The 22,970-nt window shown below is 40.6% G+C and overlaps 1 protein-coding gene across 1 annotated transcript in view; it reads right to left on the reverse strand.

Moving 5' to 3' along the window:
• The window catches only part of Macf1 (microtubule actin crosslinking factor 1), a 322,169-nt gene that overhangs the window by 88,945 nt on the left and 210,254 nt on the right, over positions 1-22,970 (reverse strand). Inside the window, exons 42-52 of the mRNA XM_059254918.1 lie at positions 22,332-22,565; positions 20,907-21,131; positions 18,742-19,260; positions 17,424-17,600; positions 17,024-17,147; positions 14,971-15,179; positions 14,184-14,501; positions 11,893-12,059; positions 9,882-10,038; positions 7,242-7,359; positions 706-768 (exon numbers count right to left, since the gene is read on the reverse strand). Of these exons, the coding sequence (XP_059110901.1) occupies positions 706-768; positions 7,242-7,359; positions 9,882-10,038; positions 11,893-12,059; positions 14,184-14,501; positions 14,971-15,179; positions 17,024-17,147; positions 17,424-17,600; positions 18,742-19,260; positions 20,907-21,131; positions 22,332-22,565 (2,311 nt within the window). The remainder of the gene's footprint in view (positions 1-705; positions 769-7,241; positions 7,360-9,881; positions 10,039-11,892; positions 12,060-14,183; positions 14,502-14,970; positions 15,180-17,023; positions 17,148-17,423; positions 17,601-18,741; positions 19,261-20,906; positions 21,132-22,331; positions 22,566-22,970) is intronic.

Below are 22,970 nucleotides of genomic sequence, written 5' to 3' on the forward strand. Positions count from 1 at the left end.
TCAACTAGTGATTGTCTTCCTCCAAATCACATCAAAGTTCCTGTTTAAATACACAAAGTATAAGAACCCCTATTAATCTGCTTTCTGGCTTTGGCATTTTATACAAAGATATATGCCATAAAATGCTGAATAAACATGGGAAGGACAGAAGTGAGGAAGTAAAGTACGATGTTACTTTAGCATACTGCTGGGATTAACTTGGAACATTCTTCTGTTCCCTCTTCTTCAAACTGCTGAGAGATAGTTTGAGACTATTTCAGTAGGAGATTGAGGGAAAGATTACTGGTAGACTAGCTTTTTGCTTGTTTTGAGATAGTCTGATGTAACCAAGGCTAGCCAAAGCCTGAACTCCTAATTGCCCTGCCTCTACCTCCCAAGTGCTGAGCTTATAGACCAATACCACTACATCTGGCTTTAGAATACTTCTTTATAACTCATAGGTCCACATACACTTTCCTGAAGGTCTTTCCTTCCTGATCTAACCTGGTGGCCCAGTATGACTGCTCAGAACTTTTAGTCCCAGGATGCCAACCTGTTTAGCCTACAGCCATCTAACAGGGAGGCGCCACAGTTGCTCCTCTCCAAATGTTCACCCTCATGCCCCTCCTGGCAGGTGTTAATTCACACAGATTGGAACACATACATAGCAAACATGAACACTGTAACACACCCAACAAGGAGGCACTGTTGAAATGAGGTTCTCACCTTTGCAGGTGTGGTATCCGTTTACACTGCCTACAGAGCTTCCTACAGAGGGTAGTATGGAACCTGAGCAGAAGGACAGGGAGACAAACAGGGCAAGACCAACGTGTTAGGAATACATATAGGCACAGCATTTCTCTTCTCTGGCTTGCACTTTAAGCTTGGGTATCAGAGAGCTAACACAGCACAAGACAACAGCGCATGGAGAGAGACAGGTCACTTTAGCTGCCAGGCACTGAAGTGTCACTTGTGATGTTCAGTTCTGCTGCAGTAATGATTTGTAACCCTTTCTATAAAAATAACAATTCATCTTAAATCTTCACCTTGGATTCCTTGGAATCTTTCCTGATTTTGTGAAGCAAGTACTGTTAAAACAAGTAAGTTTTTAGAATGGTAATGGTCACATTTTGGAATGAGGATTTATAATAAAGTTAAAACATTACCTTTAATATCAGTCTGTATTGTAAAAAAAAAAAAAAAAAAAGTGAACATGAAGTGCAATTAAAAACATAAAAAGTTCCAGGCGGTGGTGGTGCACGCCTTTAATCCCAGCACTTGGGAGGCAGAGGCAGGTGGATCTCTGTGAGTTTGAGGCCAGCCTGCCTGGTCTACAGAGCAAAATCCACGACAGGTACTAAAACTACACAGAAAAACCCTGTCTTGAAAAAAACAAACAAAACCCATAAAAAGTAGGGTTACTAAGAAGCCCTTTTTACATTGTTTCCATATGAAGTTGCCTATGGAACTTTTCTTCATGGTATCTTTTGGCTCTGCTTCTTCCACCAGAAAACAGACTAGAGCACTGAAAAATACGGCCTACAAGCGTTCTAAAAATTCTCTTTTGGGCATCTGGTCCTGTTTCTAATTGTCACAGTTTCACCTATATTCTTCTTAAGTTTCTTCCTTTTATTTTGGAGGAGTTTCTAAGTTAAGTACAAATCAGGTTACAAACTTACTAAGATTATAGAGAAGTCAGGGAAATATTCACGACATAATGCTAAGTTGAAAGGACAGACTCAGACTGGGTCATAACTCAGAGGTAAAGCATTTGCTCAGCACATACCAAGTCCTAGGTTTTATATCCAGCATTTAAAAAAAAAAAAGGAAAACAAAAAGGGGCAGGGAGAAACTCCTCTCTGTGTGCTGTTCACATGGTGCTAAGTCTTCTCTAAATTAAATTAAAAAGCAGTTGTTAAGAGTGGTAGGTTTATGTTTCTTAAATATTAATATTCATATATTTTCAATTAAAAATAAACAAAACCATTTTCCATTGCAATAATGTGATCACAGAAAACAAACGACTAGTCATGAGGAGAGAGAGAGTACTGGTCAAGACTATCACTAATTCATATGGGAGTCTTAATCTATGGGCAACCTCAGTTTCTTCTGATACCTACAATCAATACATGCTGCTTTTGTGGAGAATGGACAGCTCTTGCTACTTTAGTGACAGGTGTGTGTGTATATTTTAAACATTTTTTCAGTGTCATTGAATGTAAAGGTCATAGCTCTTTGCTAGGATTTTATAATATTGAAACCTGTATATGAACACTGCTGCATAGTACTATACAAAGGAAAACAGCAATAGCACACGTATAATATAGCATATAACATGACAAAACCAGGTATATATAAAAAAGGTCAAGCAAATTCTCATCAGGATAGAATTGTATAACCACAGAATTCTAAACATTCAGGGTCATGAAGATGCCAGTTTTGAGATAGCTTTTGTCTTCAATGTTAGTCTTCTGTGTTTGAGAAAAGAATTGGATTCCTTATTAGATATTTTTAGTGGCTTACCTTGGAAACAATGATCCCTCGTCCCTCACATCATTTGCAGTATAATTTAACAGTATTCTAATATCATAAAGTGACCTGTTAAAAGCATCTGTCATCATTTGCAACTACTTGATTGTATGAATCACATTTTATGGGTAGGGTACCAAACACAATTTATACACAGATCACGTGATGAAGCAGCCATCCACCAATCCTACTTCAAATACTTTGTATCTATTAAGACATATTCAATAGTCTCATTACCATTTAGCACTTAACACACATGAAGCCTTGGGTTCAATCCTCACCATCCCTTCAGAACACCCCTCTAAAACAAACAAACAAACAAACAATCCACATCAAACAAACAATCCTAACAAAGGTACTTTAAAAAGCATGAAAAACAATCGACTTAGACCAGAGCCATCAAATCATAGCCCAATGGACAATTATGGCCTTTTGTCTGTTTTTAAAAATAAAGGCATATATGTCTTGAAAAACCAAAAAAATAAAATAAAATAAAATAATAATAAAAAATAAATAAAGGCATATAACCATGTGGTCTGTAAGCCTTTTTACTACCTGAATATTTATAGAAACAAGTCACAGACTTCTGATCTAGTCACATGCTGATAATTCACCAACAAAGAGGTTTATACATTAGAGCACTGCTTCCTTTTGTTGTTGCTACTGTTTTTGAGAAAAGCTTATATAGCTCAGCCTGATCTCCTAGGTTACTGAGGGTAACCCTGAACTATGAATTCACTTCCTGCCACCTGCTAAGTGCTGGGATTACAGGCATGTACCACTCTGACTGACTTTGGAGTAAAGCTTCTTAAAACTGTGGATCTGGGTAACTCTCCTTTGAGGAGCCCAGACCCATGTTGTTGGGTATATCTTACTTTGTTCTGAATGCCTTTCTTGTAAACCTTGAGTTCAAGCCTACATTAAAATATCTTTATTAAACCCCAACTCTACTTCACTAAAATAACAACAAAAGGCAACAGCAACAACAAAACCATGCTTCTTAGCCACATTTGAAGTTGTGAAATTTGGTAAGAGTAAAAGATTTCTGAATGCTCCAAAAACCAAAAAATAATTCAGAATCAAACCTGGAACGAATCTGAACTGTTCCTGGCAGTGCTCGCCTGTGCTGCATAGCCCAGCTTTACTTCTGAACACGAACACTTTGCACTGTATATGACATCAAGGCATACAATGCCAATAAATGTGCCTTAAACACCTCAGCCGAACTTTGAGAATATTGTATGTTATACATTTCAGTGTTTCATATACGTGTATGTGTGCATGCATGTATGTGTGTGTATGGTTTTCTGCTATGATAGAAACATAATTGTTTAATTATAGAGAACAATGACTTGACATTTTTAATATTAACTTTAATATTTTCCTATTGCCATTCCTCAGCATTTATCAAATTAAAATATACTTGGGTTATATTGTGTTAGAATGCTGGATTTAAATTTTTTATTACATTTGTCTTCTTTAAAAATATTTATTTTCAACTTAAAAAATATTTATTTTCAATTGTGTGTGTGTGTGTGTGTGTGTGTGTGTGTGTGTGTGTGTGTGTATGTGGGGGGATGAGCATGTGTGATTGAAAGTGTCCACAGAGTCCAGAGCAGGACATTGGATACCCTAGAGTTGGGGTTACATTTGATTTGTGAACCTCCTCATATGGTGCAGGAACTAAACTCAGGTTCTCTGCAAGAGCAATCACCATTGAGACAACTCTCCAACACCACATTTACTTGTATGTGTGCATGTGCGTGTAGGTCGGAAGACAACTTGGAGCTGGTTCTCTCACTCCACCGTGTGTCCCAGGTGTTAAACTCAGATCATCACAGTTGGCAGCAAGCCAACTACAAGCCATGTTGTTGCCCAGAATGTTAGCTTGTAATAACTGTTTGAAATCTTTTTTCATTTAAATTAATTTTTTATTATTACTTTTTAAAATTTTTCTCTCATATATTACATCCTGACTGTAATTTCCCCTCCCTCTCTTTTTAAAAATTTAATTTAATTTTATGTATATGGGTGTTTTACCTGCGTGTATATGTGTGTACAATGTATGTACAGTGCCTTTAGATGCCAGAAGACGTTAACTCTCCTGGAACTGTAAAGACAGGATGAACCATTATGTGGTGCTGGGAATCCAACCTGAGTTCTCTGAAAGAGCAGCAAGTGCTTTTAACCACTGAGCCATCTCTTCAGGCAGTTTTCTGAATTCTTGACTTGAGGTTCTTTCTGTCTTTTATTTACTTATTTATTTATTTTTATTTTTATTTTTTTATTTTTTGGTTTTTCGAGACAGGGTTTCTCAGTGTAGTTTTGGTGCCTGTCGTGGATCTTGCTCTGTAGACCAGGCTGGCCTAGAACTCACAGAGATCCACCTGGCTCTGCCTCCCGAGTGCTGGGATTAAAGGCGTGCGCCACCACCTCCTGGCTATTTTTTTGATTTTTGAGACAGTGTTTCTTTGTGTAGACCTGACTGTCCTAGAACTTGCTTTATAGACCAGGCTGGCCTCAAACTCAGAGATCTACCTGTCTCTGCCTCTAGAGTGCTAGGATTAAAGGTGTGACCACAACCACCTGACTTGATTTACATTTCTTAACAACAACAACAACAAAAGGAATAAAGGAAAGAAATGGAGGCAGGGGCCACTGGATTTTTTGAGTTCAAGGCTAGTCTGGTCTATATAGCGAGTTCCAGGACAGCCAGAGCTATAATGAGACCTCCTCTCAAAAATAAAAATATATTATTCAGTGACTTTCAATAAAGGATTAGAACAGAAATTTGCAACAACTTCTGAAATGGCCATGAAAATACTTTCTATCATTTTGTGCTACAAATTTACATGAAATGGTGTTCTTCGGATTGATGAATATAAAATCAAAATAATGAACAATTCTGATAAATGTTGAAAATGTTCTATATCCTGCAATATTCAATATTCAACCAAGATTTTATTTTTTTAGGATTTATTAATTTCCATGTGTGAATGTGTGGCATGTATCTGTGTATGTTCTGGTCCGTGGCACACAGAGTCACAGAGAGTGCTGGGTATCCTCTATCACACCCTGACTGTTGGTCTGAGGCAGAGTCTCTATCTGAACCCAGGGCTCAGGTTTTCTAAGCTAGGCTGGAAGCAAATGATCTTCTTGCCAGCCCAGAGCTAGGGTTACAGAGGTACATCGGATACCTGGCTTGTTTACGTGGCTTCTAGGACCCTAACTCTATTCCGCATGATTGAGAAGCAAGCACCCTTAATCACTGAGCCATTTTTCCAGCTCCAAGATTTAATTCTTAGTGTAAAAATAAACAAGTACATCCATCTCATTAGTATCCCAGTTTGTTCTGTCTTTAATAAATAGTAAAAAAAAAAAAAAATACCAAGTACTTATTCTTAAATAAATTTTGTTATAACTTACCAGTAATTTTTTATTAGTATACCTGATTTATAAACCTATATTCCTGAGGTCAGGTAAATCCTTCTCAAGTGAAAGAAGTCACAGACAAAATGTATAGGAAGTCTTATATTAGAATATAAGAGTAATCAGTTCTTTGAAATGAAGTTACTTCTGGGGTTTTCAAAGAAATATTTAAACTTTAAAGTATTACTAGCCAGGTGTGATAGTTCATACCTTTCATTCCAGCACTTGAGAGGCAGAGGCAGGCAAATCTCTGTGATTTCAAAGCCATTTTGGTCTACATAGTGAGTTCCAGGCCAGCCAGAAGTACACAGCAAGACCTTGTCTTAAAAATAAAAAAACCACTATAGGCTGGGTGCTGGCGGCAGCACACACCTTTAATTCCAAAGTGAGTTACACACAGAAACTCTGTCTTCAAAACCCAAACCAAAAAAAAAAAAAAAAGAAAAACCAAACCAACAACAAGAAAAAACACTCCAGGGGTTCAGGGGTTGGGGATTTAGCTCAGTGGTAGAGTGCTTGCCTAGCAAGCCTAAGGCCCTGGGTTCAGTCCTCAGCTCCGGAAAAAAAAAAAAAAAAAAAGAAAAAATACCCCCAAAACCCTATATACATACAAACAAAAACCAACAATAACAACAACAGAAACCCTCCAACAAATAAATAAGCCAACTTTAAAGTACTAAAGAAAAGTAGTTGTTCTTGAGAGAAAAAAAAAAGAGTAAACTTTTCCTTGGGTATTGACAGGTCTATAGGTGTAAACTTAGTCTGGCAATAAAACCTAAGATCTCAATTAACAAGCAATAAATGACTGTGAACTCACACTGATTTTGCTTAAAAGATTTAGTTTATGGCCAAAGATTACCCATGCAACTAGGCACAATGTTTGCGCTCTCTTTGAATCAATGTGCCAGTCTCTGATGTACTAACAGACTCCCAAATACCTAGCTTCTCTCTAGACATCACATTTATACCCACCCAGGCTGCCTATGTTTAAAAATGTTAACACACCCATATCTTTTCTGCTCAAAACAGAACCCCAAGATGAAAAATTTAACTCTACATTCTTTGACAGCTCTAAGTGGGCCCACCAGTTCACTTACTTAGAAGAACTTTGTAAAATGGAGCAGCATTGTTTAGCAAGGTAAGAAGCAGATAAGAATGAGAGAGTATATTGCTTGGTAGATCTTCTTTCTTCCCATATTCAACTTCCATTTTTATTATAATGAAACAAAAAGGTGTCTCCACAGGCTACAAGCAAGGAGTGGTGGATACATGTATTCATTACATTTTGAAGAACCTGTACTCACCTGTCTTAGCTTGGGTATCAGGTGCTGTGATCTCCATAATGAGATTTTCTAAGGAAGTACCCTTGCAATTGATTTCTTCCACCAGAATCCCCTTACTTGCCCAGTCATCTAGAAGACCCTGTTAAAGAACCAAATTAGTAAATGTAACATCTGGGCCTTTTCCTTGTCAGTACGAAGAGCTGTTACAGACACAGTCCCTACCATTTTATTTTATGTGTATGAATGAGTGTTTTGCCTGCATATATATATTTACATGGATATTCCACATGCATGCCAGAAGGGATTAAATACCCTGGGACTGGAGTTATAGATGGGTTGTGAAACACCATGTGGGTACTGGATACCAAACCTAGGTCCTCTCAAGAGCAACAAGAACTTTTAATTGCTGAGCCATCTCTCCAGCAACCCTCTTATCATTCTGACAAGAAACTATGCTCATGCTGGGTGTGTGGCGCATGCCTTTAATCCTAGTACTTTGGAGGCAGAGGCAGGAGGGTCTCTGGGAGTTCAAGGCTCGACTGGTCTGCATAGTGATTCCTAAACCATCCAGAGCTACATAGTAAGACTGTCCCCAAAAAAGAAAGGAAGGAATGAATGAATGAAAAACAGAACAACAAAAACAACAACAAACGTATGCTTACATATTCAGCCATTACAAGATACTGGCTTAGTCAGTCAAGAATTGCAAAAATGATACTCTAGAATTTTCAGAAACTTGTTTCATTTGGTCATGTATCAAATATTTATTGATACTTATTATTGGCTAGGCACCATCCCAACACTGAGGACAAAATAGAATAAATAGGATTGACAAATTTATTTCATTTACTGACTTATTTTTATTTTTTTCCTTTTATTTTCTTTTTCTTCCCTCCTTCCTTTTCTTTTTCTTGGATAGGGTTTGTCTGTGTAGTCCTGGTTGTCCTGTAGACCAGGCTTACCTAGAACTCCTGGAGATCCACCTGCCTCTGCCTCCCAAGTACTGGGATTAAAGGTGTGCGCCACCGCTGTCCAGCTTGGCTTTTTTTGTTTTGTTTTGTTTTGTTTTTTCAAAACAAGGTCTTGTCATGTAACCCTGGCTGTGTAATCCTCCCAGACCAGGCTGGCTGGACCAGAGACTCCCCTGCCTGTCTCCCAGCAGGGATGAAAGTTATGCCACCTCATCTGGACTTGTTTTTGGTTTATGAGAAAGTGTCTTACTATGTAGCCCAGGTGGCCTCTTTAAGTTTTTGCCTTAGCCTCTGAGTACTGGGACTAGAGGCCTGAGTCTCTATACCTTATTTTATGACATAGCTCTAAGAGTTTGGGTTATCAAGTGCATTATCATGCAATAAATGTTACTACAGAAATATGAATAATTAATGAACTCTGAGAGTACAAGAGGAGACACAGAGTGGGGGAAGCATTGAGTGAAGATAGCAATTTGCAAGTGTGAAAAACAAGAGAGGAAATAACTGGAAAATAAAAGAGAAGTCAGATATTTGAAATGTACAGAAATATAGACCTAGGCTACACTGTGCACTTATCAAGAGAAACTTATATTGGGTTTGAGACAGAGCTCAATTATCCACAGGAAAGGCTAAATCTCCAGAACATGACAGCTTGCCACAGAAATGGGGGCACTAATCATTCTGGAACAGGGATGTGTGTGTGTTAGCCTTCAGTACCTTGCTCTGTGGGACCACTGGAGCTGACTTAGCTTGATTTGATTGTAAGCGGAAGAGCAAGACAAGGAACCATTAATATCTAGCAAGCTCACACACACTACTTCAAACTGACAAGCAGTCACTGCTTGTCAAATTAGTCATTAATCACTTTTTATTGTTTAGGGTCCAGACTTAAAATGATATGCTGACATGCAGAATATTTAAGAATTTTCAGAGAAATATAGTGACATTTGTTGGACCCATGTGAACAACAAATACTAAGTTGTTTGGCTCTGAGTACTTAGCATGTGGAATTATTAGGTCTCATTAGGTTTTACTTTTTGGGGGGCAGTGGATTACAATTTTTCTTCAAACAGTAAGGGTCCTATAAACTAGTAAAGCTGAGGAACCTCTTCTTCCCTTGATTATTCTAACGGCAGATTCTCTTAGCATCCATTCTATGAAATAAACCAAATTCTTTTCTTTCATCTGCTCTTGATTCAGCTTGCTTTAGCGAGAGAAATGACAAACACATGATAGTTATTTAGTCAGCTGTTGTGAGAGTCAAAGCGGGAGACTGCTTCCAGCCCTGAAGTCGTCTTCCAAGCCTGTGCTTCTCACCTTCCAATGAGCCAGAGGTGTTCTCGCTCTTCTCACCCAGCCTGCTGATCAGGGTCTGCTCAGGTGCAGCTATCTAAATCTCAAGCATGAGTAATAATGATTCTCAACCAAAGATGAAAATGCAAGCTTCTCAAGAAATGGACTTTGACCAATCTTTCTTACGATGTATTCTAATTTCCTATCATACCATGAGAGGCATCTAAGAAATAGCCTGTGCTAGATTTTTGGAAACCATGTTTCAAGTAGCATAGGCTGACATGAATTTCTCCAACTGCCACTTGCCAAGCTTTGAGATGCCTGACTTTGGTTTTGAAATGGTAGGCATATAAAACCACATCAAGAAGGGAATTCCGATGTGGACAGATTCACCTACCTTCAAGTGTTCAATCTGCTTTTCCAACTCCTTAGCACTCACGAAAGTCTCTGAAGGTAGAATATTTCCTTCAGTTTCTTTCAGCCACTTCTGGAAGGTTCTAATCAGCTTCCGGAATTCATCCAACTGCTCCTGGCAAGTTGATGCATCTTTCTCTCTTTGAACAAAAACGTTTTGTTACTCGTCAACTAAGATTTATAAAATGAACTTGAACTAAAACTAAGTTCATCCTGGGACTGTAGGCACCAATTTCCTAACAGGGCCCTTCCTTTCCATAGTAAATTTGGTTGAACACACAATGTAAAAAAGCATCAAACTCAAGAATCTATTGCCCTTCTTTGGATATTTCTAGGGAAAGAAGTCTTTAATCTTACTCTAGGCTAAAGTGAAAGTAAGAAAACTAAAGGGAGCCTGCTATTTAGATACTATGATACAATGGAAAGAATGCTGGCTTTGGATCTCCAGTCCAGCTCTGATACATTTCAACTCTTTCAAGAACTAACTCAAGGGGCTGGAGAGATGGGCCAGTGGTTAACTGCACTCACTGCTTTACCAAAGGACCTGGGTTTGGTTCCCAGAATCCACATGGTGGCTCACAATCATCTATGATTCTCATTCCAGAAGCCTTCTTCTGGCCTCTGAAGGTTCCTGTAGGTATATATGTGCTGCATATAAACTCATGCAGGTGTATACACACACACACACACACACACACGAGCCTTAAAAAGAAATCTGACTTGAGTGCTGAATCTAAAGTTCACAGAAGTTAGATGATTGGCCATAGGCTACACATGTCCATAAATAAAATAAATCAAGGAGTGGCCATAATCAGGGATCAATCCAAAGATCCTGGTTCTCCTGGTAGCTTCAACAGTGGGGAGAAGAAAAAGCCCTCTTGGCCTTTGTCCTTAACCAAGTCACTCAATCTGCTGCTAAGTATTTATTTATTTTTGAGACAGGGTCTTATAGCCTCTGCTGGCTTCACACTAGTTACATATGTAGCCAAGTTTGGCTTTCAATGCCTGATCCTTCTGTTTCTATTTCCTGAGGACTGAGATTACAAGTGTGTGCCACCACACATGGCTGTAACTGGTTTGAGCAAGTTTTCCTCTAGTCATCAAGGTGACCACCTGCTAAATCAATATTGCATTTGTATCTAAACCAAGATAGGAAGTCTTATTCATGATCTTAAATCCATGTAAGGCTTCTAATTGGAAATCCTGAGTTTCTAACAGTAAACCAAAATCAGCAAGCATTTGTCATACATTCCTGTGTTAGTGCTAAAAGATGAATCTGAATGTTTCTATTAAATAACTTAATGTTATCCAAAAGATATTGACAAGTACATATGTGTGCCTGCTTGTCTATCTGTAACTATTTGCATGAGGAGACCAAAAGAGGGTATTTGATCCTCTGAAATTATAGTGTGGGTGCTAGCAACCAAACACAGGTCTTCTGAAAGAACAGCAAGTGCTCTTAACTGCTGAGCCATCTCTCCAGCCCATGAATATAACTCATAATTATACCTGGAAAGTCTCTAGTTTTTGCCGTATTTTAAATTCAGCCACAATCCCACTTACTATCCAAATTTGTTCTGTTTGCTTCAGATGACCTGGGCTTTTGGTCATTCAGACCTGATACTGGGAAGAATCAATTAGTAATAGAGATCAATAAGCATCAAGTGTATTGGGTAGCTTACGTAAAGGGGGCACTTTTTTTTGTGGGGAGGTGGGGGGTTGAGAGAGGGTTTCTCTGTGTAGCCTTGGCTGTTCTGGAACTAGCTCTGTAGACCAGGCTGGCCCCAAACTCAGAGAGCTGCCTGCCTCTGCTTCCCAAGTACTGGGATTAAAGGTATAAGCCACCACTGCCAGCAAGGAGGCACTTTTTGAAGTATGGGCTCAGTAGCAGAGTTCTGGACACTCCTTTTTATGGTAAGGAGGTAAAGATCATCTCATCCCTTAGCAAGACAAGAACAGTTCTGGATCAATGACCAACCCAGGTGAGCACTTACCTTTCTTGAACTGTCTTCTGCAGCTCTGTGAAATCCTTCTTGAGGTTCTGTATCTTGTCCTGGTGCTGAGACAGGTCCAGTGCAAAGCCAGAAGAACTCAGTGCAGTAACTAGGTGCTCAAGAGTATGCAGGTTCTCCTTTTGGTCTTCCATTGCCAAAGTGAGCTCCTGTTGAGCAAGCAATATATTAAATTATCTGACCCATTATCTTTTTTTTTTTTTTAAACCATTCTGTGAATATACATGTGTGTGTATGGCATGGTTTGTGTGTGTCTGTTTCTTGTGTGTGTGTTCTTGTATGTGAGTGTGGGCATGCACATACCACATTGTGCATGTGGAGGTCATAGGGACAACCTCTATTGTAGGTCTTCACCTTCCACCTTGTTTGAGATAGGGACTTTTTTTGTTACATGCTAAAACAAACAAAAATCTTCAATTCCATTTTATATGTGTGTTGTGGTAGAAATAACAGCACAGTTTCAAAATTCTTATATACGTTGTATATAAGAAAGGAAGATACAAATATGGAATAAAGGAAGAATCCTAAAGTGTTGAGCTTCTATTAGATAATTAGCATGATTTCATGATATCCTATTTTCCTAATACTATCTGGTGACAAGACCTAGAAGCAACGACATCTCAGTAGCTTATCTATTTTACCTAGTGTCCAGATTCTGGTTTCTAACCATCATTCCCTACCAAAAGCAGGGCTTCTTGGAGAAAACAACTGATTTCAGGTATAAGACAAAGAAATTAGAAGGCACTCCTATGTTGATGACAATATGTCAAAAGGACATAGGACACAGGTTAAAGGGGATCCTATTGACTGAATTTGGTGAAACTTTTGCATACCACAAATAATGAATATTGTTCATAATTAAACTATCTCTGGTATTTTTATAAAGAGATAAACTAATTAGCAATTCGTGAATCTAGGAAAAGACAGCTATTATTTCCTGGGCCATTCCTACTACAAAGCTTAAAATTACTCAAAACAAAACTAAAAAATTTAGGATCCAAAACAAAGCAGTAAGATCCTACTTAGAAATGGAAAAAAGAAAATTAGGTAGGGCTGGTGAAATGGCTGAGCCGGCACAGATATTTTCTCTCAAGACTGCAGTGGTGGTTGGAATGGGAATGTCCCCTAGAGGCTCAGGATTTGAACTCTTGGTTCCTAGTTGGTGACACTGCTTGGGTAGGTTCAGGAGGCATGGCCTCCTGGAGGAAGTACATCACTGAGGGCCACTTTGGAGGGCTTACAGCCTTGCCTCACTTCCAACTCTCTCTCTGTATCATGCTTGTGACTGAGGACATAAGCTCTGCTACCTGTTCTAGTCACTATGCCTGCCGCTTGCTGCCATCTGTCCCTGCCACAACAGACCCCTATCCCCCCGGAACCTGACATAAGCCAAAATAAACTCTTCTTCTCTAGGTTGTCTTTGTCATGGGATTTTATCACAGCAGCAGAAAGTAACATAGAAACCTGATATACTGTGTTTAATCCCCTAATTAATTAATGTTTGACTTACACTAATTGTCCTCTGACCTCCACTTGCAACCCCTTCCCCACAAATGAAATGTAAAAAATAAAAGGGTAAGTTGAATAAACTTAAGGCAATAATGTAGGAACGTATGTGAGGTACTACAGATGGGAATGTGGGCTGTCTAGAAATTCTGGAACTCAAATTGACCACTATTTTTAAGTATATACATAATACTATGACCCAGAAATCGTACTCCTAAGTATGTATTAGTGGGAGTTGACAATACTTTTCCCATAGTATTTCCAGTTCTGTCAGTTCTAGATATATTGTAGACTATTTCCCAACATCTTTGAAAGTTGGGTATGGGTATTTAAAATCTGCTTTGACTAATGAATTGTAAATGGCTATGCTATGTACTCCTCCTCCTCTTACAGAAGAAACCATCAAAGCACATGTTAGGATGAAGTCTCTATCAACCTGCATATGGTTACAGTGAGCTGAATGAACCTACTCATCTGGGATTAACCTTATACAGCAGGAATGAGAAAGAAATCCACACTATTTTTCTTTTCTTTTCTTTTCTTTTTTTTTTTTTGGTTTTTCGAGACAGGGTTTCTCTGTGTAGCTTTGCGCCTTTCCTGGATATTAAAATGGCCGAACAACTTCTGGTTTACAAGCTGGGTCTCATAATTCAAAGATCATGCAGGTAAAGTGTCCAGCATTACTGACACAGTATGTGCTAAGTAAATGCTAGTTTTCTTCTTGCCCTTCCTTTTATTCTACCAAGACGGCAGGTATGACTGCTCACCTGGATCTGCTGGGAGAAGTGTGCAATATCTTGATCTGGCTGATTCCCAGAGGCCAGCATTCGACTTTGGTTGTCCACGAAGTGCTGAAGCTTGTTACAGAGCTGCTCGAACATCTCCGCCTGGGGCAGGAGCTTCTTTAGGTTGCTCTCCTTTTCTTGCTGCTGGCGCTGGAGCTGCTCGAAGCGCTGGCTCACCTCAGCCAGTTTGCCCTGCAGCACTGAGGCTGTGGTGCTGTCGGCCGTCTCCATGAACTGAGTGACCATCTCATGGGTGGCTTCCAAGCTGCTTTTTTGCCGAGCAATGTCTTGTTTCAGTTTCTGTCATCAAGAGCAAGTCTGTCAGTTGGGGCTTACTTACTCTAATATATCTGAGTCACCAATTAATAACTTTTAATAACTCCATGCTCAAGGAGACTGAAGGACTATAACTGAGCCTGAAGGATGCTATACCCTTTAGTTCTTTATCCAATTCACCAAGTTAATTTTGCTCCCACCACTTTTCCTTGGGTTCAACAGTGGTTTGGAAATTGGGGAGAAAATTTTTCTTTCTTTTTTGTGATGTTGGAGATTAAACTCATGATATTGTCCATGTTAAGTGTGTGCTCTATCACTGAGCTACACTCCCAGTCTGAGTAGTCGAAATATCTACATAGATTAGTCATCACCTTTCAACCTTATCAGAAGATTCCTGGACATGAATTATTCTCCTGTTACTTTTTCAAAGTTATATTTTTACAAAAAAAAGATAAATAATCCCCCTAGAGTAACATACAAGACAAAATCTTACCATGTTGTTGGCCAAGACTTCTTGGATGACCCCTGATGAGAGTGATGCCACCTGCTCCCCTTCCAGGTTTTGTTCAACTTTCCTCATGGACTGCAGCAGGCTCTCCAGGCTTTCCTGAACACTCTGGGACTGAGCAATGGCCTTCTGCAGCAGAGCAGAGCGCTCAGCCAAGCTACAGGAGAGGCTCTGGAAGCGGCTGAATATGGAATCTGGAGAATCAAGACCATGAGAAGAAACACTGGACACTATTTTTGTAAGATATTTTTAAGAACAAAAAGCTGGGCTGGGCAGTGGTGGCGCACGCCTTTGATCCCAGCACTCAGGAGGCAGAGCCAGGAGGATCTCTGTGTATTTGAGGCCAGCCTGGTCTACAGAGCGAGATCCAGGACAGGCACCAAAACTACACAGAGAAACCCTGTCTCGAAAAACTAAAAGAGAGAGAGAGAGAAAGAGAGAGAGAGAGAGAGAGAGAGAGAGAGAGAGAGAGAGAGAGAAGAGAAGAGAAGAGAAGAGAAGAGAAGAGAAGAGAAGAGAAGAGAAGAGAAGAGAAGAGAAGAGAAGAAAGAAAGTAGCTCGGTAGCACACACTTTTAACCCCAGCACTCAGGATGCAGAGGCAGGTGGATCCTCTGTAAACTTGAAGTCTCCCTGGCCTAAAAAATGAGTTCCAGGACAGTCAGGGCTACATAGTTAGACCCTGCCTCAAATACAAAACAAAACAAAAATCAAACAAACAAAATACTCAAGAAGTAGAAGTATTTAACTTGCATACATTAATTAAAAATAATTGACATTAAAACAAATGGAATATTTTTGAAGTATATTAGTATAGGAGCCAAATACAATTAATTAGTTATTTGGCATTTAGTAAGAGCCAAAAATTATGCAATATACCAAGGACTAAAGATAATTAAGATAAAGTCTCTGGTCTTAACAAAATGAAGATTGCCAATCAGCATACGTAGAGGAAACACAACACAACTAACAATAAAACAGCCCTGATTACTATACCTGTACTAGAAGTATGTCCTAGAGGAACTCAAAATAATTATTTCTTATTTTTTGTTTTTTTGAGTGATAGGGTATGGTAGTTTGATGAGATGTTCCCTCATAAGTCTTAGACTGTTGAATACTTGGTCCCCAGATGGCAAGATTAGGAGATGTGGCCTTGTTGGAGGAAGTGTGTCACTGAGGGTGGTTTTATTTAAGGGTCCAAAAGCCTCCTGACATGCTCAGTGCACCCTGTGTATCTTGCTTATCGTTCAAGATGGGAGCTCTCAGCTGTTCAGGCCAACATGCCTTTGCTCTGTCATCATGGACCCTAGCCCTCTAGAACAGCAGGCCCAATTTAATGTTTCCTAAATAAGTTGCCTTGGTCATGGTGTTTATCACAGCAAAGTAACTAAGACACAGGGGTAATGGTTAGGATTTGACAAAGGCCGTAAGCTTTCAGGTCTGTCTCCTTCCCTCCCCTCACCCTTGTCAAGTAAATGGGTTAGATAGTTATGGCATACAAATTATTTTTAAGATGCACCCACATTATGGAATGACTGCATCAAGTTAGCTAACATGCTTACTTTACACACTTAGCACTTTTGTGGTGAGAACATTTAAAAACATTTAAAAATCCACTCTTCTAGCAATTTTCGAATATATAATGTATTGACTAAAGCCATCATGCTGTACCCTTGGCTAAATCTTGAAAGATGAACAGGATTTCATCATTCATGGCAAGCACAATGAAATAAACGTTAGGTAAGAAACAGGAGAAACTTTAAAGGCCGTAAAACTTGGGAACAACAAGTTTACTTAGAAAATGAAAGACTCAGGGAAGAACTAGAGAGCAGATACTGAAAGGGTTGAAGCCGGCGGTACGAGTCTCCAGTGCAGTAACAGGGTTCACTGGAAAGCGAGCTATTTCATGAGATCTTGCACCCATTTGTCCCCACCCTTAGCTCAGTGCTCTGGATACCTGTTGACACTGTGTGCTATATACTGCAAATCGAAGATCACAGTAGACCTAAGGGGGTAGGATTACCATTGCTGCTTCATACCTGTAGTTTCTTGAATAGGCCTATGGTCCAGGGATGGTTCTCCTTCAATTTCCATGAGGTCATGGGCTGCTTTTTGCAGCTTTTCCACAGGTACTTGGTGCTCAGCCAATTCTTCCTGTAACTGCTGCTTGTCCAAAACAAAAACAAACAAACAAACAAAAGAAAACAAAAACCACACATTTCAGTGAGTAGTAATTAAAGGTGATTCTAGTAATCTAGAATAGTAACCAACCTTATAGAGAAATTCTATTTATCCACAGCCATAGATACTAAAGCATTTATGATTAGATCTTACTTAAGACATCTCAACGAACGCATTTATTAGTGTTTACTTCATTAGCTCCCTCTAAGCCATGGAACAGAAGACCCTGACACACAAACATGGTCCGTATCTGCTTACCTTTGTCGTTGCAAGCTGCTGTTGCAGGATTGCAGGGTCAGAGGCAACAGTGTCTGAGAGGAGCTTCTTCACACTGGCCTCACAAGTCAACATCCAGGCCTGCAGGCTGTCAGCGCTGCTCTGGAATTGCTGATACTGGCCCAGCAGCATGTTCAGGTGAGAGCCCAATCGTGTACACTACGCCAAAGGAAGAAAGAAGCCAAAGGTAGCAGCTTCCAGAACAGTGTTCAAAGAAAGAGCCCTGTCCTGCTGGGCAGAACGGACTGCAGCTTCCCACACTGGTTTAACTGTCTACGAGCGGGTTCGTCATGTTTTGTACTGTACAAACAGTCATCTCACCCTTTATGTCCCTGGGAAGACTTAATGAGTTGCATGACATGCCGCCAAAGAAATAGACATCAGATTGTAGGCAAAAGTCAGGAATGAAAGGTGAAAAAAAAAAAAAAAACAAAAACAAAAACGTCCTTTTTGGGAGAATAGAGATGTTGACAGTAAGATAGGGAGTGGTGTGTAGATTCTCAACTTTCGGAGGAAGAATTTTTTTTTTTTTTTGATTTGCAGGAATGTGGTGATATTTTGTTTGTACTCTAGCAAATAACATTTGCCTGAAGATCAGAGGACAGAGCCAGCCACTAGATTAAACACACCTTTAATCCCAGCACTTGGGATCTCATGCCTTTGCTCCCAGTATTTGGGAAGCACACATGCCATTAATCCCAGCACTAGGAAGGTTGAGACAGGAAGTGATATGGCTGTGTGGAGAAAGGCATATAAGGTAAGAGGAGACAGGAACTCAGCCCTTTCAGCTGAGGACTCAGGGGCATTTAATCTGAGGATTCATGGAGACAAGGTCTTCCCCTTTCTGCTGAGGAGCTGGCAGGTGAGAAGTGGCTGTGGCTTGTTTCCTCTGAACTTTCAGCATTTACCCCAATATCTGGCTGTAGGTTTTTATTATAAGATAATTAGGATTCGTGCTACACAGGAAGATAAGGATACATACATCCTAGAACACACTGTCTAGGAATAATGACTGCAGCTGGCTCAAATTTTGCTGTGCTATGTATCTGATAAGCTCAAGATGCTGGTCAGGATACAGGAAGATGAGCCCCTCCCTCTGCCTTCCCCAGTGGTGTGACACGCATCCCAAAGACGACAGGACTAGGTGCTGGACCGTGGACCCACAGTCTGCATTTTTCTATAGCTCATGAAACCCATTTGCCTGTGGCTCATGGCTCATATTTTGAGCCTCAGAAATGACACATGGTTGTTTGAGGACTGCCATGATTGTTTCTCTGGAGACTGATGGGGTCTCCCTTACCTTAGAGTGGAGAGTGGTGTATCTATCTGTTGCATCCTTCAGTTTTTCATTCACTAAGTTTCTGGTAGCTGATGGTTCTTGGCCTTCCTCAAAATTGTTTTCTGTGTCTAAGACTTTCTGTCCTGAGATAGTCACAAATCTCAGGTCTCCTTTGTGGGAAATGACATCCTCTGAGAAGCTTCCTTGCCGCTTTAGCAAGGAGCACAGGGCTTCAGGGCTGCTGCCGCCCTTGTGCATACTGTCTAGTTCATTCTCGGACCGTTCTAGCCAGCTGTCAAATTCCCTGTGGTCTTGCAGGAACTTCTGCAGTTCATCTCGTAGTGTCTGCGTCTGCTTCAGCTCTGCCTCCGACTGGGCCAGGGAAGCTGCATATTGCTCCTTCAGCTCGCCTAGCTTCTCTTGCAGCTTGTGTCGTTCCTCAGATGTAAGATTGTGACCATGTTGGTCCAGGAAGGCCTGAGCTGACTGGGTGGCCACAATGAAATTCTGCTGCTGAGAGAGCAATTCTTGGTGACGTGCCTGGAGAAAAAAACACCCCAAAGAACATCAGTAGGAAAATGTGAACAATTTGGTTATATTTATAGCTAGAGGTAGAGATGCTAGAGGTGGAGCAGTTTTTACCTGTCTCAAACTACCACTCACTGTAGTGCCAGGTGTGGTAGCACATACTTTTAATCTCTGTGAGTTCAAGGAGAGCAAGAGCTACACAGTGATACCCTATCTCAAAAACAAAACAAACAAATTAAAAAAAACCCTACCACTGTAGGGAGATAATACTATATTTAAGATGATATGTGAATGCCAAAAAGGTGTTACAAGTCTCTACTAAAGGGATGTAATGAGCTAAGGGTCAGATATGACAAAAATCTACATTGAAGTCCATAAGAATACACAGAGAATGAGGAACACTGCTGGGTAGAAAGAATATCCTATGTGGGAGTGGTGAAGAAGTACTTTTTAGAGGAAGAGACTCTAAGCTAGGATCTGAAGAATAAGCAAAAAAAAAAAAAAACCAAAAAACAAAAAAACAAAAAAAAAACACCCCAAAAAAACTACGAGCCATGCCTTCCTTTATTTTCAACAGTTAGGGGGAAAGAAAATCCTACAAGTCCGACAAAGCTCAGGAGAGTGAGAGCTCAGCAGTTGGAGGCTCAAGGGAAGGAAGATGACTGACGAGGTCAAGGGAGCAGGACAGATCCTAGGAGGGCGGCAATAAGGACCATCAACCGTATGAAGAGTTTAGACTTACCTGGAAGGCAAAGTTCTTGGGGGACACACCATCTTAGAAACAAGATGGCTCAATATGGGAGAGTGATAGAAAGAAATCTAGGATGATGATTAGTTTGGGAAATTAAGAAGGAACATGCAAAGAACAGGTTGGATGGACAGGCAGGTCAGGTCAGGTTGCAGATCACAGATGAATTCTATTTTCAGGTTGCAGAATGTGTGGTTACAGGTTGCAAAGAGGCAGATGGATCTGTATATTGGTTTGAAACTCATTAATGATGTCAGCTCAAGATAAATACATATACATGGAATATGTCAATACTGGTAACTGAAGTACTGTACTTAGACGAAAGTACCCAAGGTAAGCATATTGTTTTTTGGGTGTGTGTTTCTATATGTACACATGAACATGTGTATGCAGGTGTGGCCAGAGATCAATTCTGGGTGCTATTCCTCAAAAGTTGCCCACATTATTTTTTGAGTTACTCTCTCCTTTGGACCTGGAGCTAGGATAGGCTGGCTGGGACCCCCATGGAGCTCCCTTCTCCATCTCCCCCATGCTAGGATTACTAGCATGCACCACCATGTCGAACATTTTAACATGGGTTCTGATGATCAAACTTGGGCTCTCATGCTCATGTGACAAATAATTTACCGACTGAGCTATCTTTTCAGCTCCAGTAAAGCATATTCTGATAGATGAGAAGAGGGCTGGATCTACCTGGAACTATAACAGTATTTCAAAGGCTGACCAAATAAAAAGGAGAATGATTAGGGTGAAAAAGTGCTACAGAAGGCAAAGGAGAAAGCACCTCAAGAACAGTCAACAGTGTCCAAGCTACTGAGATACTGAAGACACAAACTAAGGCTGCGATCAGTTTTCTAGAGTGAGAGCGGTTCCTTTCTACAACCCATCACAGACAAGCTGCTGCCCTTACCTTCATTAACTCATATTGTCTGTCCAGTTTCTCTGGTACTTGGTTCACCTCCACATAACCATCGGTGGCATCCAAGGCTCCTTTTCCAAGGCTAGCTCTGGAAAGCTGCTCCATTCCTAGAAGGCTGGTCTGTGGCTGTCTTTCAGATGACCCCACAGAAGTCACCCAATCCAAGAGAGCATCAATCTTCCTCCTGTTCTCTGCCAGCTCGGTTGCTGCTTTACTCTGAAATCCAGAAGTACTCCAGTGAGAACTCCTTAGACACTCCAATGTGAGACCACGGGTTAATAAGGAAGGCAAAGTGGAAGAGAAGGCCAGTGCTAAAGGAAAAGAGATGCTCTGTTCTGGTGTGAAATCTTCCCATACAAAAAAGAAGAGGATCTTCTAAAATCTGTGGAAATAGTTCTTTAAGATAAACTCCAGATTTCCTCAATAGCTCAACAGCTTAAAGAAAAATAACCAAAAACATCTCAATAAAACAAATAAACAAACAAAATGGACAAATGTCAGAATTTAGAAAGGTCCTGCAAATCCAGCAAGCTTTCCTGGATCCTCCCTAACTATGTGGAGGTGACCATAGGCACCGTGCTAATCTGGCTGTTCTTCCCTGAAGGGACAAGGAATGTTTGTCACCTTTATCACAGCCCAGCTGAACACTTAGTTATTAAGCTTGCCTCTCAATTCTACTCACTAGCTCTTCAAGTATTTTACTTAAAAAGGCTGTGCTAAGTGGAGCACACCTTTAATCCCAGCACTCGGGAGGCAGAGCCAGGTAGATCTTTGTGAGTTCAAGGCCAGCCTGGTCTACAGAGTGAGTTCCAGGACAGCCAGGGCTGTTACACAGAGAAACCCTGTCTGGAAAACCAAGAAAGCTATTCTAAGATGTATATTCATATACTTTTTAACACTCATCTTTGGGCAGCTTGCTTCTCCTTCCCATGATCTCTACTCTCCAATTAGTATAGGAGTCCATGACGAACAAAGGACCCAATTCAACCCTTGAAACCTCTGGTGCTGAGTAAACCATTCAAGACTTCACCTTTGAGTTCTGTTTTCCAGTTTCTCCTGTCCTGCAGTCCACACTGTAACAATACAGCTTGCCTGGAAATAAAGCCTGTGCCCCCAAAAGACCCTATAGATGTTTTTCTAATATGCTTAGGTCAATCAATATTCATGCAAGAAACACACCGTCGGCTTTTTCCTACCCAGACTATACCCCATCGAAGCCAAAGTACAAACTATAGATCTAGCAAGTTTTAATTTTGTTTCTGTTAAAATACACTTTTTACCAACCACTCCTGAGCTGAACTCCTGAATATTTTTGGTAAAGAAAAGACCAGCTCGTGGACCTGCTCCTAAAGGCCCCCACCTTTTGTGCTGGTACAAGATTTGGCTTTGGAAAACCGAGTATAGCAGACTGGCTACCTTCTCTGTCTCCTGCTGTAAGGCTGATGTCACCGCTTCCTCCAGCTCCTTCTGGGCCACACGTGTCCGTTCCTGGAGAACCTCATATTGCTCCTTAGCCTGATGAAGTTTTTCTTGAAGAGCTGTCAATTCCTGGGGGCTCAGCTTGGTCTGGTTCTCTTCCAGGAATCCTTCAATGTCTTTGACAGCCGAGGCGAAGGAGGCAGAACGGTTCTGAATGTCACCCTGCAAATCCTTAACAGAGAGAAACAAAGATGACTGCCTTTCTCTCTAGTCCTTTCAAGTCGTCTTCTTCTGTGTAACTTTGGAAACTGTCCTGGATCTCACTCTGTAGACCAGGCTGGCCTCAAAATCACAGAGATCCACCTGCCTCTGCCTCCTGAGTGCTGGCCTGTGCCACCACTGCCTGGCTGCGTTCTCCTGGTTATCATCTTTTCTCCCTAATGTGGCCTACAAATCCAAGAAGATAAGAGTGACACCAGTGTCTCTGACCTCCACTTTGCAGCCCAGAGGAATGGGCCTTCTTTTAGTTCCTCACTATGTTGTGTTCAGCTCCCCTCCTACTTTAAGACTGATGCAGGAGCTTCTGCCTGGTGTACTTCTGCCTCCTACCCCTTCATGCACTAACCCTGTATATCC

This window comes from Peromyscus eremicus, chromosome 2, assembly GCF_949786415.1.
Source record: "Peromyscus eremicus chromosome 2, PerEre_H2_v1, whole genome shotgun sequence".
Lineage (NCBI taxonomy): Eukaryota > Metazoa > Chordata > Mammalia > Rodentia > Cricetidae > Peromyscus > Peromyscus eremicus.